Below are 24,692 nucleotides of genomic sequence, written 5' to 3'. Positions count from 1 at the left end.
CGCAGACTGAAGCTCAATGCTCTTTGGTTATAAATGATTTGCCCCTGGATTCTTCATCAATTATTGTCATGGACTATTCGTTTTAAATTTTTACTAAATAAATAATGTACCTAATTGCGTCTTTAGACTCCTCTGGCTAGTAGCAAATTCCTTGTGTAATGAACAAAGAATAAGTAACAATCTATACATATTTTTTCTTTGGGAAGTGAATATTGAATTTTGTGATTCCGTTATGAATTATTTTTGTACTTAGGTAGGTAGTATATTCTGCGTTCAATTGTCTCTGACGTTTATTGAAGACGCCATGTTTGTCACGTTTTTGCCAATTGTAATATAGATTTAATCGAATATACAACATTTAAAGTTTACACTGCGGGCAGTTGTTATCCAGTGATAATAAAACAAATCAAAATGAGTGCGGGATATCCATCAAAAAAGGAGAAACGCCCCAGATCATCAAACGACGTCAATAAGGTAAGTTTTCTTCAAGTTCCCGCTCTTAGCGACGGCCTCACGCGTAGATGTATATTTTTACATTAATAAGACGACGCCAGGCTCGGCGACTGTATAAATGGTACTTACAATATAAAATCGTGCAGATTTCTACCATTTTATCAGTCGAAACTAATCGACACTTTGCATAAAGAACACTAAAATTACAATAATATCATTGCATTGGATTTTCCCTTCAATTTCGAGGAATACCAACAAATAAGTTATTTATCGAAGTTCTAGGATATTCTATTACTAAAGTTGGGAATTCTGTTTTGTGATGTTGATAATTTAAACAGTGATTGATCACAAACAGTACTTGCCTAACATTTAAAATCACAATACTATGAATATTATAAAATATGTTTTCGTTTATTCTCAGGCTTTTTGTTGAATAAAGTCATTTCTTGATCCAATTTAGTAACCACAACTCTTTCTTGTAATTTTGTGGGTTGTGTCAATTCTGTTCTTTAAATAGTTTTCTCATCAAATCATTTTCTCTTTATTTATTTAACCATGATACATAAATTATCATCGCTGTCAATCTGTACTTGATTTTACTACAGTTTCTTAATTTATATAAATATATATTTGAGTCATATACTATGAGTAGGATATATATATGTATAAAATTCAAAATTCATTTATTTCAAGTAGGCCTAATACAAGCACTTTTGAAACGTCAAGTCTGTCCGTGTGTAGTGACTCTACCACCGGTTCGGAAGGCAGATTCTACCGAGAAGAAGCCGGCAAGAAACTCAGCAGTTGCTCTTTTCCAACATCAAAAATTTACATTTTATATTTTAACATTCATTTTTCTATCTTGTGAGAGATGAAAGCGGAGCCGGATGCTTCCAAGCAACCTTGTCATTAAGAAACTCATCAATTGTATAATAACCTCGCTGTAATAAATGTGTTTTAACACATTCTTTAAACTTATGGATTGGTAGGTCCAAAATTACCTTAGGAATCATATTATAAAAGCGTATACTCAATCCCACAAATGACTTCTGCACCTTTCGCAGACGATATGCAGATGTCACTAATTTATGACCATTTCTTGTAAGTCGACTGTTTATATCCACTTATATATCCCACATTATTATGAGTAGGATATATATACAACCACCGAATTATTAGACCAAGCAGATAATCCACCTTATGGTAAGCAAGGCACACAACCAGCAAAAGGCGTAGGTGTTAAGCCTGTTGTGTCTGTGATTACACTGGCAACCATACCCTTCAGATAGGAACTCTGCACTGCTTATTGGCGATGATAATGATGCAATAAGCAAAGCAGTAATACTTCCCTGGATGACCTCTATCACAAAAGCACTACTTTTACTAACACAATAATCCCTACTACTATTATAAATGTGAATGTAAGTTTGTTTGTCACGCGGACAACTTAATGTCGCTTAATAAAAACCAAGCTTAATGTCGGGATACTTTTTATCCCGACATTAAGCTTGGTTCCTTTGGAAGAGGGAATGAAAGTTTTTTAAGATTTTACACCATAACTCCGACAAATTATAACCAATTTAAATAATTATTTTTGTACTATAGAGGATATAATATGTTTTTAATTTTGCCCAAACTTTGTTTAATCTGATGATTGTGGTTGGAGATAGAGGACAGAACTCCTCAGCGGACAGTAGAAAACCCCTCATTTAAGGCTTAGCGATACTGAATACTTTAAATTTTTTTAGAACTACAAGTAAATTGAATGCCACATTAAAAAACAAAATCAAATGCTAAGCTAAGCAAAATGCAAATATTTAATTAATTGGGTGCACTTGCTAATTATATAACTAAGGAAAACCTCAATATCAATAATTCTAAATTCTACTATCATCAAATTAAACAACTGTTAAATATAGTTGTTTAGTTTCTTGTTGTATATTTTTGTAATTTTTAAAACCATAACACTTGTTTTTGCAAAATTTATCTTTTCAAGTTTTAGCGTATTGATTTTCTTCTAACAATAAATTTCCATGAGTCTTAATCTATGTGCAATTCAAAAAGTGTTTTTCAACCAATTTTGCAATTTATATAACCTTACTAGCTGTTGCTAAGCGCCTTAGCGATCTCAATGCAAATTTTTGCCAAGCTTGGTGCAGTTGTTTAGCTGAACAACAGAAAAACTTGCATTTATTTTTGAATAATGCATTGAGTCTTGATGTGGAAACAATATCTCTAAACAGAAAACAATATTGACTATCGCTATGAACCTAGTACTACTACCAAACAAAGAGTGCAGTATTGATTAAAATGCTTTAATTAAAAAAAAAACTCACTGGTTGTTGTACTGGGTGAAACAAAGTTGATAAACCCACCTAACAAACCCCCATAGCAACAAAGTTCCTCATACTTTTTCAAGTCAATGTTTGTTAATTGTGTCTATGTAGGTATTTCAAATTTTCATGACTTAAGGAAAAAGTGAAGCTTATATCCACATAACATTGCGTTGGTTTTTGTTGAATCTTAGGATTGCACTGTTTTACCATTGTCATCATTTCAAATGATAGACATCCACTGATGGACATAGGTCTTTTGTAGGAACTTCCACATTCCATGGTCCTGTGCTGCATGCTCCCAATGAGTCCAGTCACTCACTGATCAAATAGTTGAGGAAGTGTTGTTTAGCAACTCAAAAACGTTTTTATTTCAACCTGGAATAATCCTCAGATAATCACTAATTCTCCATTTTAAAATATTCATGTATGCATTTAAATTTTGCTTCTATTAGATGCTATTGTAGTATGTTCTCCTAATAGCCACTTTGTACATTGCCATAAGGGAAGTTTTTTTATGTATATTAAATTCTTGTAAAAGGTCTTTGTTTTAATTTTTAATAAATATAATAAATTTTAAAAGATTACTAATTAAAGTCTTTCAGTTGTTATCCAAATTTATACATAGCCTTTATAACTTTTTATTTACCTTTCGAGTTGCACTGTGTTCTATATCTTTGAAGGTAGATGGGAAACTAAGACTCACCACCTTCCCATAAAATATATTTTACTATCTAAGGTGGAAATCTAAGAACCACAATAATAAGTTAATTGTTTAATATTATAATAACTTTACCAGAGATATGCTTTTACACTAAAACATAATTAGATATGATATCAATTATCAAATAATTAATTTGAATATTATCCTTAAATCTTATTTAACCAGTAGATAATATTATGACTCATTTAAATCAAAGTATTTCTTAAATTATTATAAATTCTTAATAACTATCTCTTTATTAATTATTATTCATTTAAATAATATCCAAGCAGTTTCTAAATTACATTAATAAGAATAAATCAAGTAGTAACTTACTACAGTTATGGTCTACCAACTGCAAATATAGCGCAGTACTAGTGCTGACACTCTACAACTGAATAGAGATGTTATACTCAAAAATACCATAGAGTAGCATAGACAGAACATTTTAAAATTATATAAACAATAAAATATTCCAATATTCAATTACGGAAATAAGTATACCTTCTTATAGTCTCTGACTTATATTCTAACAAATGCTAGAAATTAACAAGTACAACTAACACCATGTTTACTTTTTGTATTTCTGTTGGTATCTCAAAACAGTTCAACACCACTAGCACTATATTGTTGATTGGGAAAAATAAATAAATAGATAAACTTTTTACATTAGATCTGAACCTAATATTCAAAAATATACTGGAAGAATCAATGTTACCTGAAGACGTGCTTCCGGTTATTTGGACATTCCAGCACGACAATTATGCAAAGCAAAATGCACAAACCGTTAAGGAAATTCTTTCGTCGCAATCAGTTCATGTCTTAGATTGACCAGCTAACATCCCAGATCTAAACCCAATCGAGCATCTTTGATGTGAATTCGAAAAAAAAGTTTCAAATCGACTGTGTGGTAATTTAAGAGAGTTGTATGACTTTGTTCGACGTTCTAAGAAGAATGGAACTCATTTCTCTTGCGAAATGTAAAAAATTAAAGGAATCAATGCCTCGCCGCGCCATTGTAAAGCTGTAAATAAAAATCGTGGACATGCTACATTAATTTGAATCGTTTACAAATCAACATCTTTCATTTGTTACATTTTCGCTGTTATACTTTTTAGTTGTATAATAAAGTTATTCTATTAACTTAAAAAATTTATTGTGTAATTTTAACAATGATGATTAAAATTTAGGCTGGCTGTTACAAAAGAGAAACATCCAAAACACAACATTTGTAGCTGCGCCAGAGGGTTTTTTTTTTGTAATATATAACTATATTTACATTCTTAAGAGGAAGAGGTTTTTAATGTAATGGATTAACTTTAAACTAGTTAATTAATTAAAAAAAATATTTTACATTAACATTTCAGCCTGAAATAATATTAGCTGCATTTTGTATGCTGATCAAATAGTTTGTCATACGTTATTACTTTATAATACAAAATTGGTCTTCAGTTAATCGAAAAGAACTGTGGTACCTTATGGCTTATGTGTATAAGCAATAATAATGCTTTTCATGTCTAAAATAATTAAAAGCTACTTTTCAAAAGACATTATTACTTAAAAATAAATTACATTATCAAGTTTGAATATAATTAAAAAAAATAAGTTCTTATTACATCTGTGGCACTCTATCGCGCAGTTTGCACTAGGCGTCACTATTGTTGAAATGTAACATTACAATGCAAATTTTATTATATGCATTAGGAATTAAGATTTAATTACACCAAATGGTTGTTTTTGTTAGAAATCGCACAAGTAAGGTACTTTAAGAAATACTCAAATCGCTATAGGCAGTGGCGTGCATAGCCCTTGGACCCAGGGTATGCACAAGGTGTTCAGCACAAACATAAAGTAAAATTTATATTTTAGATATGTCGGTTTATATTCAAATTACTTTACGAAAGTTATATTTTTGATTGATTTAATACTATCGTCTATCTACTGCTAATTGAATAAAAGTACATACCCTGATTTACGTCACAAAATTATGACACACCATTCGGCAGCATTTTCTAAGCACACTGAAGATGATAATATTTTTTTCCAACATGTTTTTAGCGTCTTGATGAAAATTATTAATATCACAATATCCTTTATCATTTCAAACTTTACGTATATTGGACAATAAAACAAAAGGAAAGCAAAATAATCGATTGGTGTGTACAAAGCCGCTTAGTCAAGAATACCTAGTTTTCGTAAAATTTATTATTACACATACGTTTTACTTTATCACCTATTTTTGTGGATATTTGTAACATTGGTACACACCTTCCTTTGCGAATGATTTCTAATTTTACGATAAAGGGATAGAAATTAAAGTTGTCTCTAAGTACTTTTTCCAGGCACACTGAACCCAAACAAAGACCGCACGAATATGCTTTCATTATAAAATGAATGAATAAACTATAAAAAAACGTTAACACATTAAACTATCACTACTCAAACTTTTATAAGTTGCTGTATTTATGCACGTTAACCTTTTATTTATCACCAACGCCATAGAGCATTGTTCGAAGGTAAACAATAATGGCAATTGAATATGCTAATGATAATATTGCAATCGAATTTAGTCAAAATATGTCTTTAATTTTTTTGTAAGTAAGGGTACGAACGCTATTTTATTTTGATATGTCAACAATAAATATAAACAATAATTATTGTTAACTTTCTCACTTTCCAATAATTCCTGGAATACTTTTCATAAAAAAATCAAACACGTAATTGATTATCCACTTCCGTAAGCAGTGCTTATAGACACCTATACATAGAGAATTTATGAATGAAACTGTTCACACAAGACCGATGCTAATCTTGTAAGTACAAGCGCACGATTATAACATTACACGACACACACTACTAACTTGCACGCACACATCTAGCAGAACGATTCTTTCTTTGGGCGTGCTTATTTTATTTGATATTTCTATGCAACAGTAGATGGCGTCATATGTCGAGTGATTCATAATAATTGATTTACCCTGCAATCGATAACATGAGATTTAAATGATAATATAGGTATTTTTACGTGTTTTAAAAGGTAAATGTTTAGCATTTACGGTTAAAAATTAAAATACGAAGTAGAAAATTTTATTTTATAAGCTATACCTACGCCTCGCGCGCGCTGGTTGCGCTGTCGCCTGTCTAGCGACAATTGACCTAGAAGTTTGGCCGCTCATTACTAGATGGCGCTTTCATATATTTTTTACTTAGTGTTTTTTTAATTACAAAACTTTAATGGTCCTATCTGAAGGTTCTTTAAGACCCTGAGGGTAGGGTATGCACTGCTTATTTGCATATATGCAATGCACGCCACTGGCTATAGGTGTGCCCATAATATTTTCAGAGTTCCCCCGTTTTCTCTAGGCTACCTCCAATAGATCTTGACGAAAAAGGACCTCTGAAAGGCTATTTTTAAAAGGTAACTTTACGTCTATTAGTTGCAGTTCTTAAACTATAAATTAAAAGAGCTTTTTGTGTTAGGTTTTCGATCTGAAGGGTGTGGTTTTACATTACACGCTCATGAGGCACTTTGCATATCGTGTCCCTCGCATACCCTGCGAAGAGTTGCACAGATTATAGGCGATGGGTTTCCACTTACCATCAGGTGGGCACCTAATTGTTGCGTCAACAACAAAAATGAAAATAACATTATGTTTCGCCTTTTAGTTAATACTAAAGAAACAGCTGGGAACACCATGTATGATATGAATGTCTTTAAATTAATACCAAACTCGAAACAGTTATTTTTAGTGTTCTTTGTTCTTTGCGTATTTGGCAAACTAATCAGCCATATTGACTTTGTCATGAGAAAATAAAGCCTACCTATCACTAGTCACTAGAGCAGTCGTGTTTTCGACTAATAGGACTTTCGGATTCTGATTTTGGGTAAATTGATTAATTAAGCTAAAATCAGAAATCCGAAAATATCGGCCACACGGCCCATTGCAGGACAAGAATCTCCTCTCAGAATGAGAAGGACCCTAGTCAACCACGCTGGCCACTTGGTCTCAGGGTGCAGATTAGTAGACTTTACACACCTTTGAAAACATTATGTAGAATGCTCAGGCACGTTGGTGTGAGTGATATTTTAATTACTTCAATCATAAACGCACATAACTTCTGCAGAGTTATATATAAATTAGTTGATTTATACACACACATAATTTTTACCAGTTAGAAGTGTGTGTAGGAGGTAGGTACGATGGACTGGAGCATTATTTTTGTTTATCGCACGTAAAGAACATTTTATAAAAGCTTTGCGCAATATGATTTCCCTTCGTTAACCTTTACAACGAAACCCTAAGAGATTTCTATAAATAGCCTGCTTCTCACAAGTCTTTATTGATTTTATGAAGGGTTGCTGTTGCTACCAAGCCACAAGAACTTTGTTCGGACTGGGCGACAAGGTGCCAATATGGCGTCAGTAGGAAACGATATTTTAATTTCAATTACTTTAAAGAGTCAATAATATTTGGAAACCAAGAGAATTTCTCTGAATGCCTCAAACACGATGCACAGTAAACTTTTGTCTAAGATTATCAGATATGATTGTGATAGGAGTGGTGTTGCCAAACACACTGTATCAAGACCGAGACTCCATATATGAAAACAATATGAGAGATTGCATTCGTTTGTGCGAAGAACAATGGATTATAAATTTGAGTACCAAACATTCGGCCTGTATAGTTGACTCAACAATCTTCGCTGTAATCGACTAGAAGAATCTAATATCGTCCTGGATAGTTAGTTAACTTAACTAGTGCCAAAATTTTTTTACGATTGTAGGCCACTTTATTTCCGCCGCCCCATACCTATATACCTTCGTAAAATAATATATATTTTTGTTCACAAGAAAAAAATTTTTTTTTAACAAAAAATAAATAATTACTGAAGGTGCCTAGGATTGATAATTTTTGATGGGAATAATTTCCCGAGTTTCTATAAGGAATTAACATATTGTTTAAATACCAAGAGAAAACCAGTGTGTTCGTGTTTGACTTTTATCCTCTGTATTCGAGTGAGAGTCTCAAGAAATCGGCGCTCCTTGGTTACTGCGGCCTGCGTATTGACAAATCTCAACAACCTTACGGATTCAGCTTAATCCAATGCTGCTGTATTAGGATAGGAAGTTGCAACTAATCACATGTTAAAGGAAAAGCTACAATTGGCATATAGAAATTAGAAACTAGCACATAGTAAAAACACAATTTCCAAACACGAGCCGAACACTACGAATAATCTTTACAATTAATATGTATATTTTTACAGTTTCGATATGATATTTTTTACAGATTCGATATGTTCTTTTACTAGAACTGATTTAGGTTATGTTTTATTGTGTTATCTAATAATTGTTGCATGTAGTGACCATAGGTAGTGACTAAGTGATGTATAACAATAAATAATGAGTGAATATTACATAATTAATTAACCTCTTTCCAGTCGTTTGTCAAGAATGTAACATCGAGAATGTCAGGTTTATTGCCATCTTCTATTACAAAATGGTTTGGTAGTCCCAGTTCCTCAAACACTAATGGTTCAGCACCCGTTGCGGAGTCCTCAGATTCTTCAACAGAAGATGAGGCAACAGATAATCCAATTGCTCAACCTCCTTCTAAAAGGATGCGCTTCAGTTCCCCATCTTTACCAAATGTCTCTGTGGTACCCGAAGTAAGTAATTGTTAACGTTAAAGCATAGCCTTCCATTTCTAGTAATTTTCTAAGTTGTCTAATAAATTCAAATTCAAATTCATTTATTTCAAGTAGACCTACTTTATAAGCACTTTTGAAACGTCAAGTATGTATGTTTGTAGTGACTACCAACTATTAACACATAAAAACATTGTCAATTAAAACTAAAAAGTAAATAAAAATAAATAAAATATAAAGTGTTTTTGTTTAAGGTGATTTTTCAAAAATATAAAACGAGATTTAAAAAATATTTCATGACTGAAATTTGGAGTGTTCAACACTTAAAAATATTAACAACAATTAAAACTAAAAAGTAAGTTATTTCTAATATCTTAACTTTCTTAATGAAATAATTTTTCTTTCAGACAAAAAGTACTGGTACCAATACAGAATCTACTGAGACGTTCAGTGTAGTGAACTCTGCAACAGGTAGGAGCAAATTTAGACCAGAAACAATATCAACACCTGTACCTTCTTCTACTGAAGCAAAAATCTCAGAACGTGGAAAAGACACAGCAGTGTATAAATCGCAAAATTCTTCTTATTCAACTAATCAGTCAATTGTAAAAAAACGAAAATCACTCTTTGATGTAACAGATGATGAGAAAACCAGTGGTAAGTACCCACAAGGCTTTGCTTTGCGTCCTGTAAAATGCACCGGGTGCATTAATATTACATACATAAATCCTTCAGATACTGTAGCTTAGCTTACTTCAGATTTGTAGGTACATGAATTTCCATACCATTCCACTAGCATCAAAGACTATTCGTTCGAATTTGTTTTGATTTTTATAGAACTCGAAGGAATTATTTATTGTTGTGAAAAAATAGGTAACCAATACATGATCTTGAACATTTTTGGTCTGTAGCTGTCTGCTACAGCATGCATGCTATCTCTGTGCCAACTTTTGTCCAGGTCAACATATTTGTCACCTCTAATCTCAAACAATCAAACAAATAACCACACATCACACAATTTCGCATTTATAATGTCAGTGTGGGTATATGTATATTCTGTAGGCCAATAATGCCATTGGATTCACGCCACGCCATGCTAGACGTAAGACCTACTCGTACTGTAACATAATATGCAACTTTAACTATAATCGTACACTAACAATTTCAAATTTAATTTTAGATAAACTGCAACGATCAAATTCAGTGCTGGATCTTAGGCAACCATATTTTAAACCTGCTTTATTTGGTTCGCCATTTTACCCAGGACAAACAAGGTATGGGGGAGCGGCAAGTTCTTACATGAACAAGCCAAACATTAAAACCAGAAAAGACACATTAATTAATCAACCTGCTAACAATGACAACGTAAACATTAGTCATGCTACAAGACGTGTAATGGATTTATTGGAAAATTATTCTTCTCCGTTAATAGAAGCCAAGAGGATATCACAATTCGTAAGGTCCCCTAACAGCTTGGATAATTCACTAAGTACTAAAGGTAGGTGTATAAAATTAAGATACTATTATTTTGAAATCAGAACTTGAACTGAGATTTTGTATTTACTTCTCATTTATTTTTAGGCTACAAAACTGAAGAACTCCATGTGCCAAGCATTGCTAAAACATTGCGACTCAAACAAAAGTCAAGACTAATGGATACCACAAGTGCTGCTCGCCAATTAATAGCTTCAAATAGCAGTTCACTATCCTTTACACCATCTCCCTCTTCAAAAAGTCATGGGTAAATATAAATAAGTTTATTTTACATTGATAAAATAGCTTTAAAACATATTACTATGTTATATTTTTTTTTTTAGCAACATTCCAAATGAAAAATCCGATAAATTAACTACTAAAATGAAAACCAAGATAACACGGATTAACCGGGATGATACTGCAGCAAGCGAAATTGATGGGTCAGCCATAGTTCCACTGCCCACTGCGGTTTTACAAATTGATCACAATAACTTACCGAAATTTACGTTAGGTGCTTCTGTTTCCTCATGCGTGTCTAAAAGGAGAAATTTGGAGAAACCTACTGCAAATTCTACGACTGGAACTACTACTACTGCTACATCTACAATGCCCATTTCTACTACCAAATTGATGAAACGAGATCCTGTACCTAAGAATATAACTGAAATTGCCTGTAAGCCACAAACCATTTTAAATGACGATTCTTATAAATTTTCGAGTCCTGTAATGATTAATAAACGAACAGTAAAAAATTCTTCATCACTCCCTAACTATACTTTTGGCTCTCCAGATCGGCGGACAATAGAAGAATCGAAAGACAAAGAATCTCTTAATACTGGAAACAAAAAAGCAGAAACTCAATCACAAACATGGAATTGTGACGATTGCTGGGTTTCTAATAAATCTGGTTCTCACATGTGTGTTTGTTGTGGTGCGAAGAAACCTGCAAGTAGTGAGAGCAAACCTAAGTGCTGTTCTTGTTGTAAGGTTGTTCCGAGCCAAAAACATTCTGAAAGATGTATTGACTGTGAAATGAAAATTGACAAAGTAGCTAAATCCTTAACAAAAATCATTGAGGCATCTAAATGGAAATGCCAGGATTGTTTGGTGAGCAATGTTGAAGGTGTGGACAAATGCGTTTGTTGTGGTGGTAAAAAATCTCAAGAGGTAGGTCCTGTCGCTAACTCCAAGTCAGCTGATATTGCTAGCGACTGGAAATGCGAAGTTTGCTTAATAAAAAATAAGAGTATTGCTGATAAATGTGTAGCATGTGATGCAACAAAGCCTACTCCTAAACAAAGTGATCCTAAGGACAAATCACCAAAGTCAAAAATCTCTAAACCTCCAGCAAGTAATGATTCTTCTTTTAAGAAAATTATTAATTTACAAAGTGATAAATGGGAGTGTTCAAATTGTTTGGTACGCAATGACAAAGATAGAAGTAAATGTCTCTGTTGTGATACAGAAAATCCAAGCAAAATAAAGGAGTCGGAAAAGAATAGTTTTAATTTTAGTACACATAATACAACTTTTAAGTTTGGTATCGAACCTGCCCACAATGTCTCTGAAAAAAAGGCTGAGTCCTTCCCTGTAACAAGATTAGGAACTACAGTTAAAGAATCTGAAACCAATAATAATATTGTAACTAAACCTGCATCTTTTACTTTTGGTACATCAAAACCAAAATCTTGTGCTATCAATATCACAGAGAAAGAAACAAAAGCAGAAGGAACTCCTAAACCAACATTCAAATTTGGCGTATCGAAACCCATGGTATCATCGGCACCGACCACTTCTAACCTTTTCAGAAACCCAATCGAAACAGGCACAAAGTTACCTCAAATTATCCAACCAAAAAAATCACCAGGAACTGATGAAAAAGTCCAAGAAGTTCCAAATATAGAAGAATTTAATAAGACTGCGCTACCAAATACACAAAAGCTAGTTGGTATATTTGGGATATCTTCGAATACTTCAGCAGCTACGACTGCACCAGTGTCGCGTTCTTTTGGTCAAATGGCTAAGACTCCGGCAGGACCTTCTGTCTCCACAACTGCTGTTGATGCCAAAGTTCCTCAAAGCACTTTCACTTTTTCGGCTTCTAGTATCAAACCAGGTTCACAATTATTTTCTGCTGTAACAACTGCTTCTACAGTTCCTGCTATACAAGCACCTTCAACTTCCTCTACTTCCATGTTCCAAAAAAGAGAACCTGCATCTCCAGTGAACTTTTTTTCTAAAACCGATTCAGTACCTTCTTCATTAACCTTATTTGATAAAAACGACTCCATCACGACCTCAGCAGCGCCGTCGTCACTCCCTAGTGCCCCAGTATTTAGCTTCAGAGCTAATACTACAAATATACAAACTGAGAAGCCGAAGTTTAATTTCACTTTTGGAAGTAGTTCTGAACCTACTTTATTTAATTTGCCGACATCAAATACCGGTAATACATTGTCTGGTAATGGTTTACCTAGTAGTCATGCTACTTCTGGTAATATAGTATCTGGAGGTAATGGGTTAGCAACAGGAGGCACTGTAGTTGGTACCAGCCATTCTTCGAACTCAGGACTCTTGGGAGGACCAGCAAAGAAGGAAAATATAATGTGGTCATCGAATCAGTTGGACTCCTCAATTAAAATGTCACCAGGCAATAACGCAGTACAAGGCGTCAATAATTTACCTGCGATTCAATCCGGCAATCCTTTTTCGGTTCAAGCAAAAGAAGATAACACATGGTCGCTGAATCAGAACACACCTACTGATAATATAAAGTCGACTCCATTACCTACAGGAAACAATGTAGACCCTGCTAATAATGTATTAGGGGCTGCGTCAGGGAGCAGAATATTTGGAGCACCCGAAAAGAAAGAGAACATGTGGTCTAATAATTCCAATATGTTTGCATCAAACGCTGGGGCAAGCAATTTGCAAAAGCCCGGGTCTTTTTCTTTTGGATCATCGATGCAGTTCGATTCGAACAACGTGACACCTGCTCCGACTTTTGGAAGCCTCGCTCAACCTACACAAAACCTCTTTGGGATGTCAAGCCAAGTAAACAATAATCAGCCAGATATGTTCTCATCAACATTACAAAGTCAAGCTCCGTCAAATATGTTTGGAGGGCAAACGGTTAACAATAATTCACCATCAGTGGGAATGTTTGGGACGATAAATACAGGTGCAACTCCGTCATTTGGGACACCCAATTCAACAATATCCACATTTGAGGTTGCACCATTGAATTCGGTTCCTACGCCGACATTTAATTTTGGTGCTCAACAGACAACAGGAGTATTTGGATTTGGACAGGTAAGAAATTAAGAATTAATATTTTTTTTGGTATATTCATCGCAACCACCTTCAACCCATTAACGGCCCACTGCAAGGCACGGGTCTCCTCTCAGAATGAAAAGGGATTAGGTCGTATTCCACTTATCAGTAGACTTCACACGCCCTTGGACTTCAAAACTTGCATGATGCATGATGCTGGTTGCAGGTACGGCGGCAAGTAGATTTCATCAAACTTTTGGTCCGACGGTTTCTTCGGGCTGGACAAATTATCAAGTTAATGGCACTAGCATGTTTTAATAATTTTATTTATTTTATTTTATTTTTATTTTTTCTTTAATTGGAAAACCAACAGTTGTAGATACTAACTAGTTAACAGATTGATTGACTTAAAACTAATAACAGGTTTCCACAGATAAGTCTTATATAAACAAGGGTACCTGATAGAACCCAGCAAAAACGCAGCAAACTAAAACAAAGTGTTAAGTTTACCTAGCATGCAACAGTTTATCTACTAATTTGCGACGTACACTATTCATATTACCATAAAATAGGTCAATTTCGGGGTCATTGTAAACAGAATTAAGAAGGCGAGAGACACGGATTAAAAAGTAATTAAATCTATTCTTAGTTTTAGTTAAGGGTACGTGCAGAATCTTTTTATGCCTAGGTAATCGCGAGGGTACAAATAAATCTAACTTAGTAAGTAATTCCGGACTATCTATTGACCCTCTAACAATGTTAAGTAAGAGACAAACGTCGGCAATGTTTCTACGTGTATGAAGGGGTACAAGGTGTAAATCCGAACATGATATTTCGTAGGAAGTTTTAGGAAGGTGAAATTTGTGCTTAAGGAATCTAATGAATTTCTTTTGAATACTTTCTAATTTATTGATATAAATGTGATACGCAGGATTCCATATTTGGCAAGCATACTCTAGTTGACTACGGACCAGTGAACAGTAGAGGATTTTGATGGTTTTCATTTTTTTGAATGGTTTACAAACACGTATAATAAAACCTAAAGTTTTAAATGCTTTGGTCACAATAGCATCTATATGATAATCAAAAATTAGTTTAGTGTCGAGGAGTACCCCGAGATCTCTTATAATATCAGTTCTGTTAAGGTTTTGATGTTTTAAAATGTAGTCATAGAGAAAAGGTTCCCTTTTCCTAGTAAAAGATATAGAGTTACACTTTAAGACATTAAGATCAAGTTTATTTTGAATGCAGTAATCATCTAATCTAAACAAGTCAGCTTGTAAAAGTTCCGCATCTTTAACATTATTGACTGTACGAAATACCTTCAAGTCATCAGCAAAAAGTAAAAATTTTGAATGTATAAAGCAGAGATCGATATCATGAATAAAAATAGTGAATAAAAAGGGTCCCAACAAGGACCCTTGGGGCACACCCGACGGTACTGCCATCCAATTTGATTTAAAACCATTTAACACAACTGTTTGAAGTCTGTTATTAATATAAGAAGAAAACCAGCGAAACAAATCTCCTCTGATCCCAAGGGAGGCCAGTTTTTTTAGAAGCAAGATGTGGTCAATCCTGTCAAAAGCTTTGCTATAGTCAGTATATACAGCATCAACTTGGTCACGACTATCTAACTTATCAGTAAGAAAATCTAAGAATAGTGCCAAGTTTGTGACCGTAGATCTACCCTTTAAGAAACCATGTTGGTTCTGACTAAATTGCGACTTTAGGACATTATAGCATTGATTATATACAATACGTTCCAAAACTTTGGCCACAAGGCAAAGTTTAGAGATTGGGCGATAATTCTCTACCATATTTCTTGGGCCATTCTTATGAATAGGGGTAATATAAGCAGATTTCCAAAGAGAAGGCATATATCCTTCAGATATAGACCTCCGAAAAAGAATAGAAAGGGGAACTGATAAACTATGCGCACAACTAATCAGAAAAATGGCAGGAATTTCATCTGGGCCAGCTGATTTATTAGGTTTTAAAGATTTTAGGGCTTTTTCTATAACTTGGGGAATGAATTCAATTGTATAAATGTCAGTTGTAATAGAATCTCCTGGCTGCACATGCGAAGATGAAGAAGTTACTTGTTGATAGGTTGAATGAAAGTATCATGAAAAGAGTTCACATATACCTGTTCCAGTGTCAGATTTAGAATGGGAATAAGTCATAGACTTAGGATAGAAGCTAGTTGCACGTTTGGCAATACTACGCTTAACATGTGACCAGAATAATTGAGAATCTTTCGTGAGAGACTCTTCAAGTGAATTAATGTAATATGAGTAACAGTTATCTTCAAGTAGTTTGACTCTGGTTCTTAGTATATCGAATGAAAGCCTGTCTTCTAGGTTTTTATACGTACGATATTTAACTAAATGTTTGTATTTCTCTTTAATTGCTTTAATAAGTGGAATACTATACCAGGATGGATATTTATTACTTTTATTTTTGATTAAGGGAACAAATCTATCTCGCAGTTCATACAAAATTTTATAGAACGATTTGACAACCGATTCAAGATCCCCGACATGCAATAGAGTATCCCAGTCATAATTCGATAAGGCTTCATTAATCTGAGAAAAGTTACCTCTTTTATATGCATACATAGTTCTAGATGACAATGGTAGTGTCTGGATGGAAAAGAACGGTAAATTGATACAAAGGGCCTTATGGTATGGATCTTCAGGTACTAGAGGGTCATCACAATGTAAAACAGTCACTGAATCATTCGATAAGACTAAGTCCAATATGCGACCGAAGTTATTTTTAATATTGTTAAATTGATTAAGGTTACATAAACTTAATGTATCAATAAAGTTCCTTGAATTATTATCATTTAAATTATAAGCTTGAAGGCCCTCTTCAGTTTCATTCCATCGAATGGAACTCATGTTGAAATCACCTAAAATTAAGAACATATCATTAGGATGTTCATTAGTTAATTTTTCAAGATTGATCAAAAAGTTATCCAATTGTTGATCAAATGAATTACCTTTATTCTCCGCACAGAGATATATAGTGCAAATATGAATACGCGAAGTGTTACGATTTTTGTTGTGATAAGTGACTGAAACCCAGAGGTCTTCAGCTGAGGATTGCCAATCCGACCTACATTCAACATTCAGGCTCTTTTTAGTAGCCACAGCTACACCACCTCCCCTTGTCTGACACATTTGCTTGTAATCACGATCACGACGCCATACAGAGTATCTAGTGTCAAAAAGTTCCGTGTCCGAAACACTATCAAGCAACCAAGTTTCCGTCACTGTAATTATGTCGTAACCATTCAATAAAATATTTCTGGAAAAAGTGTCCGTCTTGGTCCGCAATCCCCTAACATTTTGGTGATAAATGTTGAGTTTAGCTAGAGTGAACACTGCACACAATAACTATAAAAAAACCAAATAAGCCTAAAAGTAATCCACTTATAGACCATAGTAATTAATACACAATAATAAGAATACTGCAGCCTTCCAAATACACACGACTTAGTTGCAACACCAACATAGGTTATCAATGACAATATGTTGAAATTAATAGAAATAGTAGGTCCGTTTCTTGTAAAAAACGTTGTATTTAAACATAAACAATGGAGAAACTTACACCAACTACTGTTTGTATTATCATACTTAAGTGCACTTCTTAATTCTGCAGTGTACCTTAATAGTAATCCATTAACAACTATAAAATAGTGTAATAGAAATCGACGTCTTCTAATAGCAATAATATACGCAACTAGTTTCCAAATGCCCTGAATATGGTAAACAGTGTATAAAATTAAAATGTAACCAATGCAAACAGTAAATAATACTCGGTTAAGAAAAAACAATATTTTCGAATGAATTACATAACGTAAGTAGAAATAATATAAATTATCATAACACCGTTCAAACTTAGCAATATTCATTGCAAAAACTACGGAGGCGCTCGGAATTACAAATGAATAGCTTGCGCCCTTCGAACAAAGGAGCGAGATAAGAACGCCAGTGCTTCCCAACCTTGCGGTACGAAGAGGTATGAGGTTAAGATTAAAGTTTATTTCTAGGTATATACTTCTAATAAATGTTATTTTAGTTACTAACTTTATTTTACTTTCGTCAAATCTTTCTCTGCTTTGATACTTAAGACGGGGGACGTTTCGTTTTTTCTTACAAATAGTTTGGAGTGCTTCACCCAAACAAAACGGTAATTTTTCTCCTTAGCAAGGAGTTTCGTTTTAGATAACAGCTGTTTATTTTTGACCGTCAGGTGATCATTAATGAAGATTCTAGTATTGCCTGGGATGCCGATATCAGATGTTATGAGTGTCTTCAATGCCTTTCCAGCAGCTACGAAATCTTCTTTAAGATATCTATTATCATTGTACCACGCGAGATTTCAGTCGTAAACTAACTTGTAGTGAAATAAAAAAAACTTTTTTCTAAGTCTTTATAAATATCTAAAGCTTATTAATTGAAGCTGCTTATTTGATTCTAGCAACAAGCGCAGAGCCAAGGTGCAGTTTATAACTTCGGGGCCCAGGCGTCAGCATCACCACAACGGCAATTCAACATAGGAACTGCAGGCGGAGCTCCCAACGCAATGGGCCGTCGCCCAATAAGGAGGGCAGTGCGTCGGACCAACCAACGATGAATTTCATCTTTCATCGCCAACAACTTGCACGCAGTTCATTGACGAAGTTTTATACTTAGTGAGTTTACCCTAGGATAATAACTTATGTGTATTAAAATAAATACGTGAGCGTTAAGGATGGATGTTTACGCAGTCTTGCTCATCCTTTCTCACTACAGTAAATTTAATTCATATGAGACGACAGAATATGATAAAGAAGTATGTGTAGAAAATGATTTAGCAAAATTTTAGATAAGTCGGTTTTATAAGTTTAAGAATTTTGACACTGACTGGTTTTCTATATTAATTTCAAGGAACGGCTATTTAACTAATAGATTTATGGTCGATGCTCACCGGAAGCACTCGCAGCGCAAACCTTCGTTTGCTAAGCATTCGTTATCTATCGTTTTCCACGCAAGTATATTTCGCATGAAGAACAGTTTGATGAGTACTTAATAAAGAATTCCAAAAGTTGTGCTCGCAAAATAGAATGCGCATGCGTTTTGTTCGTAAACAGAACGATTTGGTGAATACGTAAAAACATATTTCTAAGGAATGAATTCGCTCTCGCAACGAGTCCTAGTACAATTTAGTTTGCAAAGTCGAAAGCTCCCGTCGAGTCCGTCCTTGCAGTATAAAACGGAAAATCAGTTTTACGTTTGCAGGTTAGGCATATAAAATCCTAAAAAGAAATCGTCTTCCTCTTAAGCAGTTTTACCTGATCTCCTTGTCCCGGCGACTTTTGGAATTAATGGTAATGAAAAAAATAATTGAATATTTGAATTTATTGACATATAAAAATAAGGCGCTCTAACTACACCTGTTATAGAGCTTTTCTTTAAATTTAGATTTAATAATAGGCTTGCAATGTCTATCTATTAGTGACGACAGCCTGTATTATGGTAGATTATCTATGACAACTGCGTTACAAGGATAGTTCAAGTCGCAGGAATTACTTACAATCTTACTTAACATAGTGACGAGAGATGATTTATAATTCATCTCAATATAGTACGAATAATTCTTATCAATGCACATGTGGTATAATTTTCAATACATTTGTGAGTGAAAAAAAATATGATGCTTGTTAAGTGCCCGTAAGTTACCAAAGAGAATGTAATGCCTAAGATATCAAGATTTTTACGTATTGGACAAAGATTACTATACAAAAAACAATAAACTAATACAACAAAAGGGATTGTTAAATTAAACCGTATTCATCAAAACCACGTAATTTATCCATCATTGCTATTAACTAAATACTTTTGGACTAATATAGGATTTCTTTAAACAACTAGATATTATATTATGTATCGGATGTTATGTTGGGAGATGTCACTGAGGCGTAATTCGCAACCATTCAAAGATTATAATTTAGGTAAAGGTAAGCAAGAATTTTGTGGGGTACAGAGATTACACTTTTTTTTAAAACTTTAAAGTTGCTCATCACACCTTATCTTTAATAGTTTAAGATTTGGTCCTACTGAATCACTCGCCTCTTAAGACAGAAATTTAGAATAATCCATTCAGAATGTCCAGTAATTTTGACTGTTAAATATAGTTAAAGAAAGAAAGAAAACTCATAAAATATGTATGTCCAAGTAATACAAAAAGAAGGTAGAAATAAAAAAATTAAGAACTTAAAATATGTATGTAACACCTAAACCTATCTCATATGTTAAAAAACACATATGTAAAACAAAATGGTCGCGCTCAACTTGCGTAAGCGCATGAGCCCAAATAATGTAGCTTTTTTTAAATATCGAGGTTACAAACAACCTGTAATGCAAACAACAGGTCCCTCTTGTTATCTACATATATTATTTGTTAAATGGTAAAACGTTGATCTTGGTTGGGATCAAATTGTTCTTGTTTATATTTGCCATATTTGTTTATTTGCCACAGTTCCCTTGTGGTTGTTTTACCCCCTTATTAGTTACCGCCTCACTTATTGCTCCCAAAATGACACCCTTTAAGCTAATTGATCATACTTACTGTGCATATTCTGCACTATGTGAGCGTAAGAGACTAAATTAATGTTTTGAAAACGGTGATCGATGAGCCACTTTGCGAGCAAATGTATTGAAAAACATATAATATAAGTAGAAATAACTCGTTAGATCAATATCCATGGCAGCTTAGCACAAATATCAATAACATTGTACTCTGATTGCCTCATGAAGGTATAGACATATACTTAGTGTACTAGCATTATCGATACACACAGTTGATGTGGCTGTATCATTAAATTTGACTTGCGTATTGCGTAATATGATTATTTTGTAATATGATATGACATTTTGACTTTTAATAAAATTTTGCAGACTTGCGTTACAAAAAATACCTGTCAGTGCTCATGAAATAAAAGTTTAGATAAATTTGTCTCGGGTGCCTGAGTAAGAGTGGCCACAAATAGTGCTTGTCATCGGTGTACTTTTTTTTATAAAAATTATCAATATTTTCACTTAAAGTTCAACTCACTATTTTCGCTACATATTATTTAAAAAAAGTTATATCATCAATCTCGATTTTAAGTATATCAGAAAATTATAACTCTTTGTTATTATTATTTAATTTGACGAATCAGTACTACTTAGTTACCATCCTTGTTCTTATCCTCTCCTATTTACTGCTCTTTGTTCCAGTTTATAATATAAACACAGTAATGTGTGTTGCAGGAAAAAATGTGTTGAACAACATACATATATGTAACAACATGAAAGATCAAACTCACATTTTAATCTCTAACATTTTTTTTGTATATTTATGTTCCATAGGAAAAAATTGTTGTACTGACGTATATATTTTGTAATAAATAACAGTTTGTTTTTGATTTGAAATATAAATTAATTATTTTATTTAACAACACTTCATAAAAATAATTCAGTCGACTTTGGTCTATGGAACAGTTATTATTTAACTTTGCTTGTACATATTCTATAGTATAATAAACAGAACTCGTTTTTCGTGATCTTCGTTGGAAATTTTAGGAGCAGTACCCACCTTATTAAGGTGATAGTTATTTTGGAGAGTTAAGTTTCACGTAACATATTACGTGTTTTACATATAATTCGGACTAAGGTAGATAAACTAAATGAGGCCTTTACTGTGCTCCTTACTCTATTGATTATACGGTAACGCAATTATGTGTGTATTATATAGTAAAAGTATTTACCGACGATAATAACTATTATCAGGTAAGGATAAAGAGTTGGACCTAAATAATAGATACTAAACAACAGTAGTGGCCTAAATAAAAATGCAGTAATATTGCAGGGTGAAAATCTAGTTAAATAAAATTACGTAATACTAAAACAGTTCATTCTTTATTTGCAATGACATTTTTAAACAAATAACATGTGTTATTATATGATGAATACAAATAACACTGGCTATTAAAAAAATATTCCATACATCAGTATGTAACATCAGATTGCTGTGTTTTTCTTCACCTATCTCGGTGGATACGAACATCTTTACCAATGAAGTACCTCTACTTTCTATAGATAGAATAAAATTAAAGTGAACAATATAAAAAATATTTAGTAGATAATTTTGTAGAACAAAAAGGGCTTATATACCCCCGCGTTTCGGGACGGACATATCGTAACAGGTTAGATCCCTTAGAAGCCGTTGACCCAGGATATGATAAAAAATATGCGTAAACCGTGCGGGATGTACGTATAAATATACAATATTTATAAGAAACACTTAAACCTACTCACTAAACGAGGGAAACATGCTAAAATTACTTAATTTTGTACTGTTACTTTTTACTTTTACTAATTATTATTTAAAAACCACTGAACTTATAACGTTTCGAACTTATGTAGTTATATAAAGCTAGTTGTGTTCTTTCTGACTAGTATCTATTTCATTTACGAAAATATATAATAAAGTTTGTTATAATTCCCTGTAACAATAAATTTTCTAGAGGAACATATTGCTCTTTAGCGATGTTGCGGAATATTGCTGGTACTGGAAGTAGGCAGTGCCAGGCTTATATAGAAATCATCAGCAACTTCAGTACGGATATAAAATTACTAGTTCGTAATAATAATTTATGGAAATGTTAAAAACTTGAATTACTATGTGGACTAAACCTTATATTATTGAACCTATCTCACGCCAAAAACTCTTTCTAAAATTAGCGTGGCCTAATCCTAACACGGCCAAATAAAAAATGCTGAGAAAACACAATTATTTAATCGTATAATAAACTAAAGCTACTAAAATAAATAATGTCATGTGCAAGATCGTATTTTTTTTACTAAACTTATCTGTTGATCAAAATTATTTATATACTGTTGTTGTTCATGTATATAATACGTAGTTTTATGAAGATTTATTAAAGTAAAAGTAGCTATATCGAGTGTTTGTATTTTGAAATATTTAGAAAATAATGCAAAATGAAGCTGAGAATGATTTATAGTAGTATTTTTACACTATTTATTGTTATAATAACAAAATAATTTGTTTACCCCATTGCGATAGTATTGACCCACGAAGGGATATAATTATTCTAACCAATAAAAGTGTACTGCTGAAACTAGATCTTTGTACCGCCGAGTGTCCAGGAACAAGCTGCATCTTGATGTGGATGCACAAGTAGGTCTACCAACGCTGCATTTTCTAGCGTGGGGTCGCCACTGATGCACCTTGGGACTTTGACGTGATTTGGTCCTCAAATCCTTGGTGAAAACTGAACTTTAACGAAATGCCTTAATCAGTGATATTCTCGATTCCACAAACAATTCCTAACAACCAAAACTTTGGTCTTATAATTTGGAGTGTCTTATATGATTTTTAACAACATTGAATCTTATATTTACCAGTGTGTAGTTTTAACAGTAAAATAGAAAAAATGATTTCCCTGTTTTACGGAAATTTCGGAAATTAATACTTCTTCAATAAAGACTAAAGTCAGAGTGGAATTAGTGGTTATTGTTGAGAATAATAATTATAATTAAAGTGTGAAAAATTACTATTATAATATGTATATTTGCAAGTACATAAATTAGGGTTTATTTTATATAAAGGTAATTTAACTCAAAAGATTATTTACGGTTCGCGTTTTGGCAATGGCCGCTGCCTATACTTCTAGAAACCTCCGCAAACTTAAAAGTAGCTTATCATTATTACTTATGTTATACTCAACCAAAAAGAGTGAGTGAAATAAGAAAACATAAATAAATCTATAAAAACATAAATATTTTCACTCATGTTTTACAACGTTTTTCATTTACTTTATCCCATTTTCTTGATTTTGGTTGGCTAGCACCAAATCATTGCCAATTAATTCGCTATCGCTTGAATTAATTAATTCGTTTAAAAAACAAATTGGTAGAAGCACCCGAGATTAAACGTATAAAATGTAAATCGCAAGTGCAAGAATTGTTAGATGTAGTTAAGTGAGCATGCATTTTACAATACACATTATGTTAACCAACATATTACAAATGGATATTAGTATGTTTGCTTTTAAATGGTCATTAGTGTTAAGCTGCGACCGCTTTTTTGACCGCCAAATGAATGATGTTTATAGTTTATACTTCCTTAGGTAATAATAATATATTAGTTTACGAAATGATATTTTTAGTCGATATTTCGGCATGGACTACCCTTAATTGGCCAAGCTGAAGTATCATCTATGTTAGCAACATTCTGTTTTGAGCTCCTAAATTTTTCAAAAAAAAAGCGAATGGTCAACCAACTCGCAAATACCCACTATTGGAGCGGATTATATTAAGCCAAGCGCGCTTTTGGGGGCCACATAAATGATTACTGGATACCCTACAAGATAAAGAAACGAAATGGATTATTTTTTTAGTTGATGATAAAATACATTTATTTATTCTTTAAAATATTTGTTTTATAGATATAACCTAAAATAAACTATTTAAAAGTAAATAAAATCTCAAACGTCTTCGAAACCACCGCAGCGAGGCACAATTCCTAAGATGCTGGCAGCTTTGCCCCTTTGGATGGCCAAACTTATTCGTTGGCCAAGGTAACTGCCCGCTCTATCATCACCGGTAGATTCGATAACATGATATTATATTGAAATACAAGTTTTACTTAGCCATGGATGATTTTTATTATATTTGTTTAAATGTCGCAAGATTTGTTTAAATATTTTCATACCTACATTAAAAAGAAGCAGGTCTTCACAGTAAACG

At 33.2% G+C, this 24,692-nt stretch overlaps 1 protein-coding gene across 2 annotated transcripts; it reads left to right on the top strand.

Moving 5' to 3' along the window:
- Positions 1-58: 58 nt before the first annotated feature.
- LOC120636401 (nuclear pore complex protein Nup153) lies at positions 59-22,762 on the top strand. 2 transcript variants are annotated; one of them, XM_039907864.1, is made up of 8 exons: positions 59-474; positions 8,932-9,159; positions 9,546-9,795; positions 10,319-10,636; positions 10,720-10,879; positions 10,956-11,287; positions 11,405-13,926; positions 18,379-22,762. In XM_039907864.1, exons 1-8 carry the CDS (start codon positions 412-414, stop codon positions 18,532-18,534), a joined length of 4,029 nt encoding a protein of 1,342 aa, XP_039763798.1. In that variant the 5' UTR covers positions 59-411; the 3' UTR covers positions 18,535-22,762. The 2 variants fall into 2 exon arrangements, with proteins under 2 accessions (XP_039763798.1, XP_039763797.1); XM_039907863.1 differs by having other exon boundaries at positions 10,956-13,926.
- The last annotated feature ends 1,930 nt before the right edge of the window (positions 22,763-24,692 follow it).

Source organism: Pararge aegeria, chromosome Z (assembly GCF_905163445.1).
Source record: "Pararge aegeria chromosome Z, ilParAegt1.1, whole genome shotgun sequence".
Classification (NCBI taxonomy): domain Eukaryota; kingdom Metazoa; phylum Arthropoda; class Insecta; order Lepidoptera; family Nymphalidae; genus Pararge; species Pararge aegeria.
This window is presented reverse-complemented; position numbering and strand designations above follow the sequence as displayed.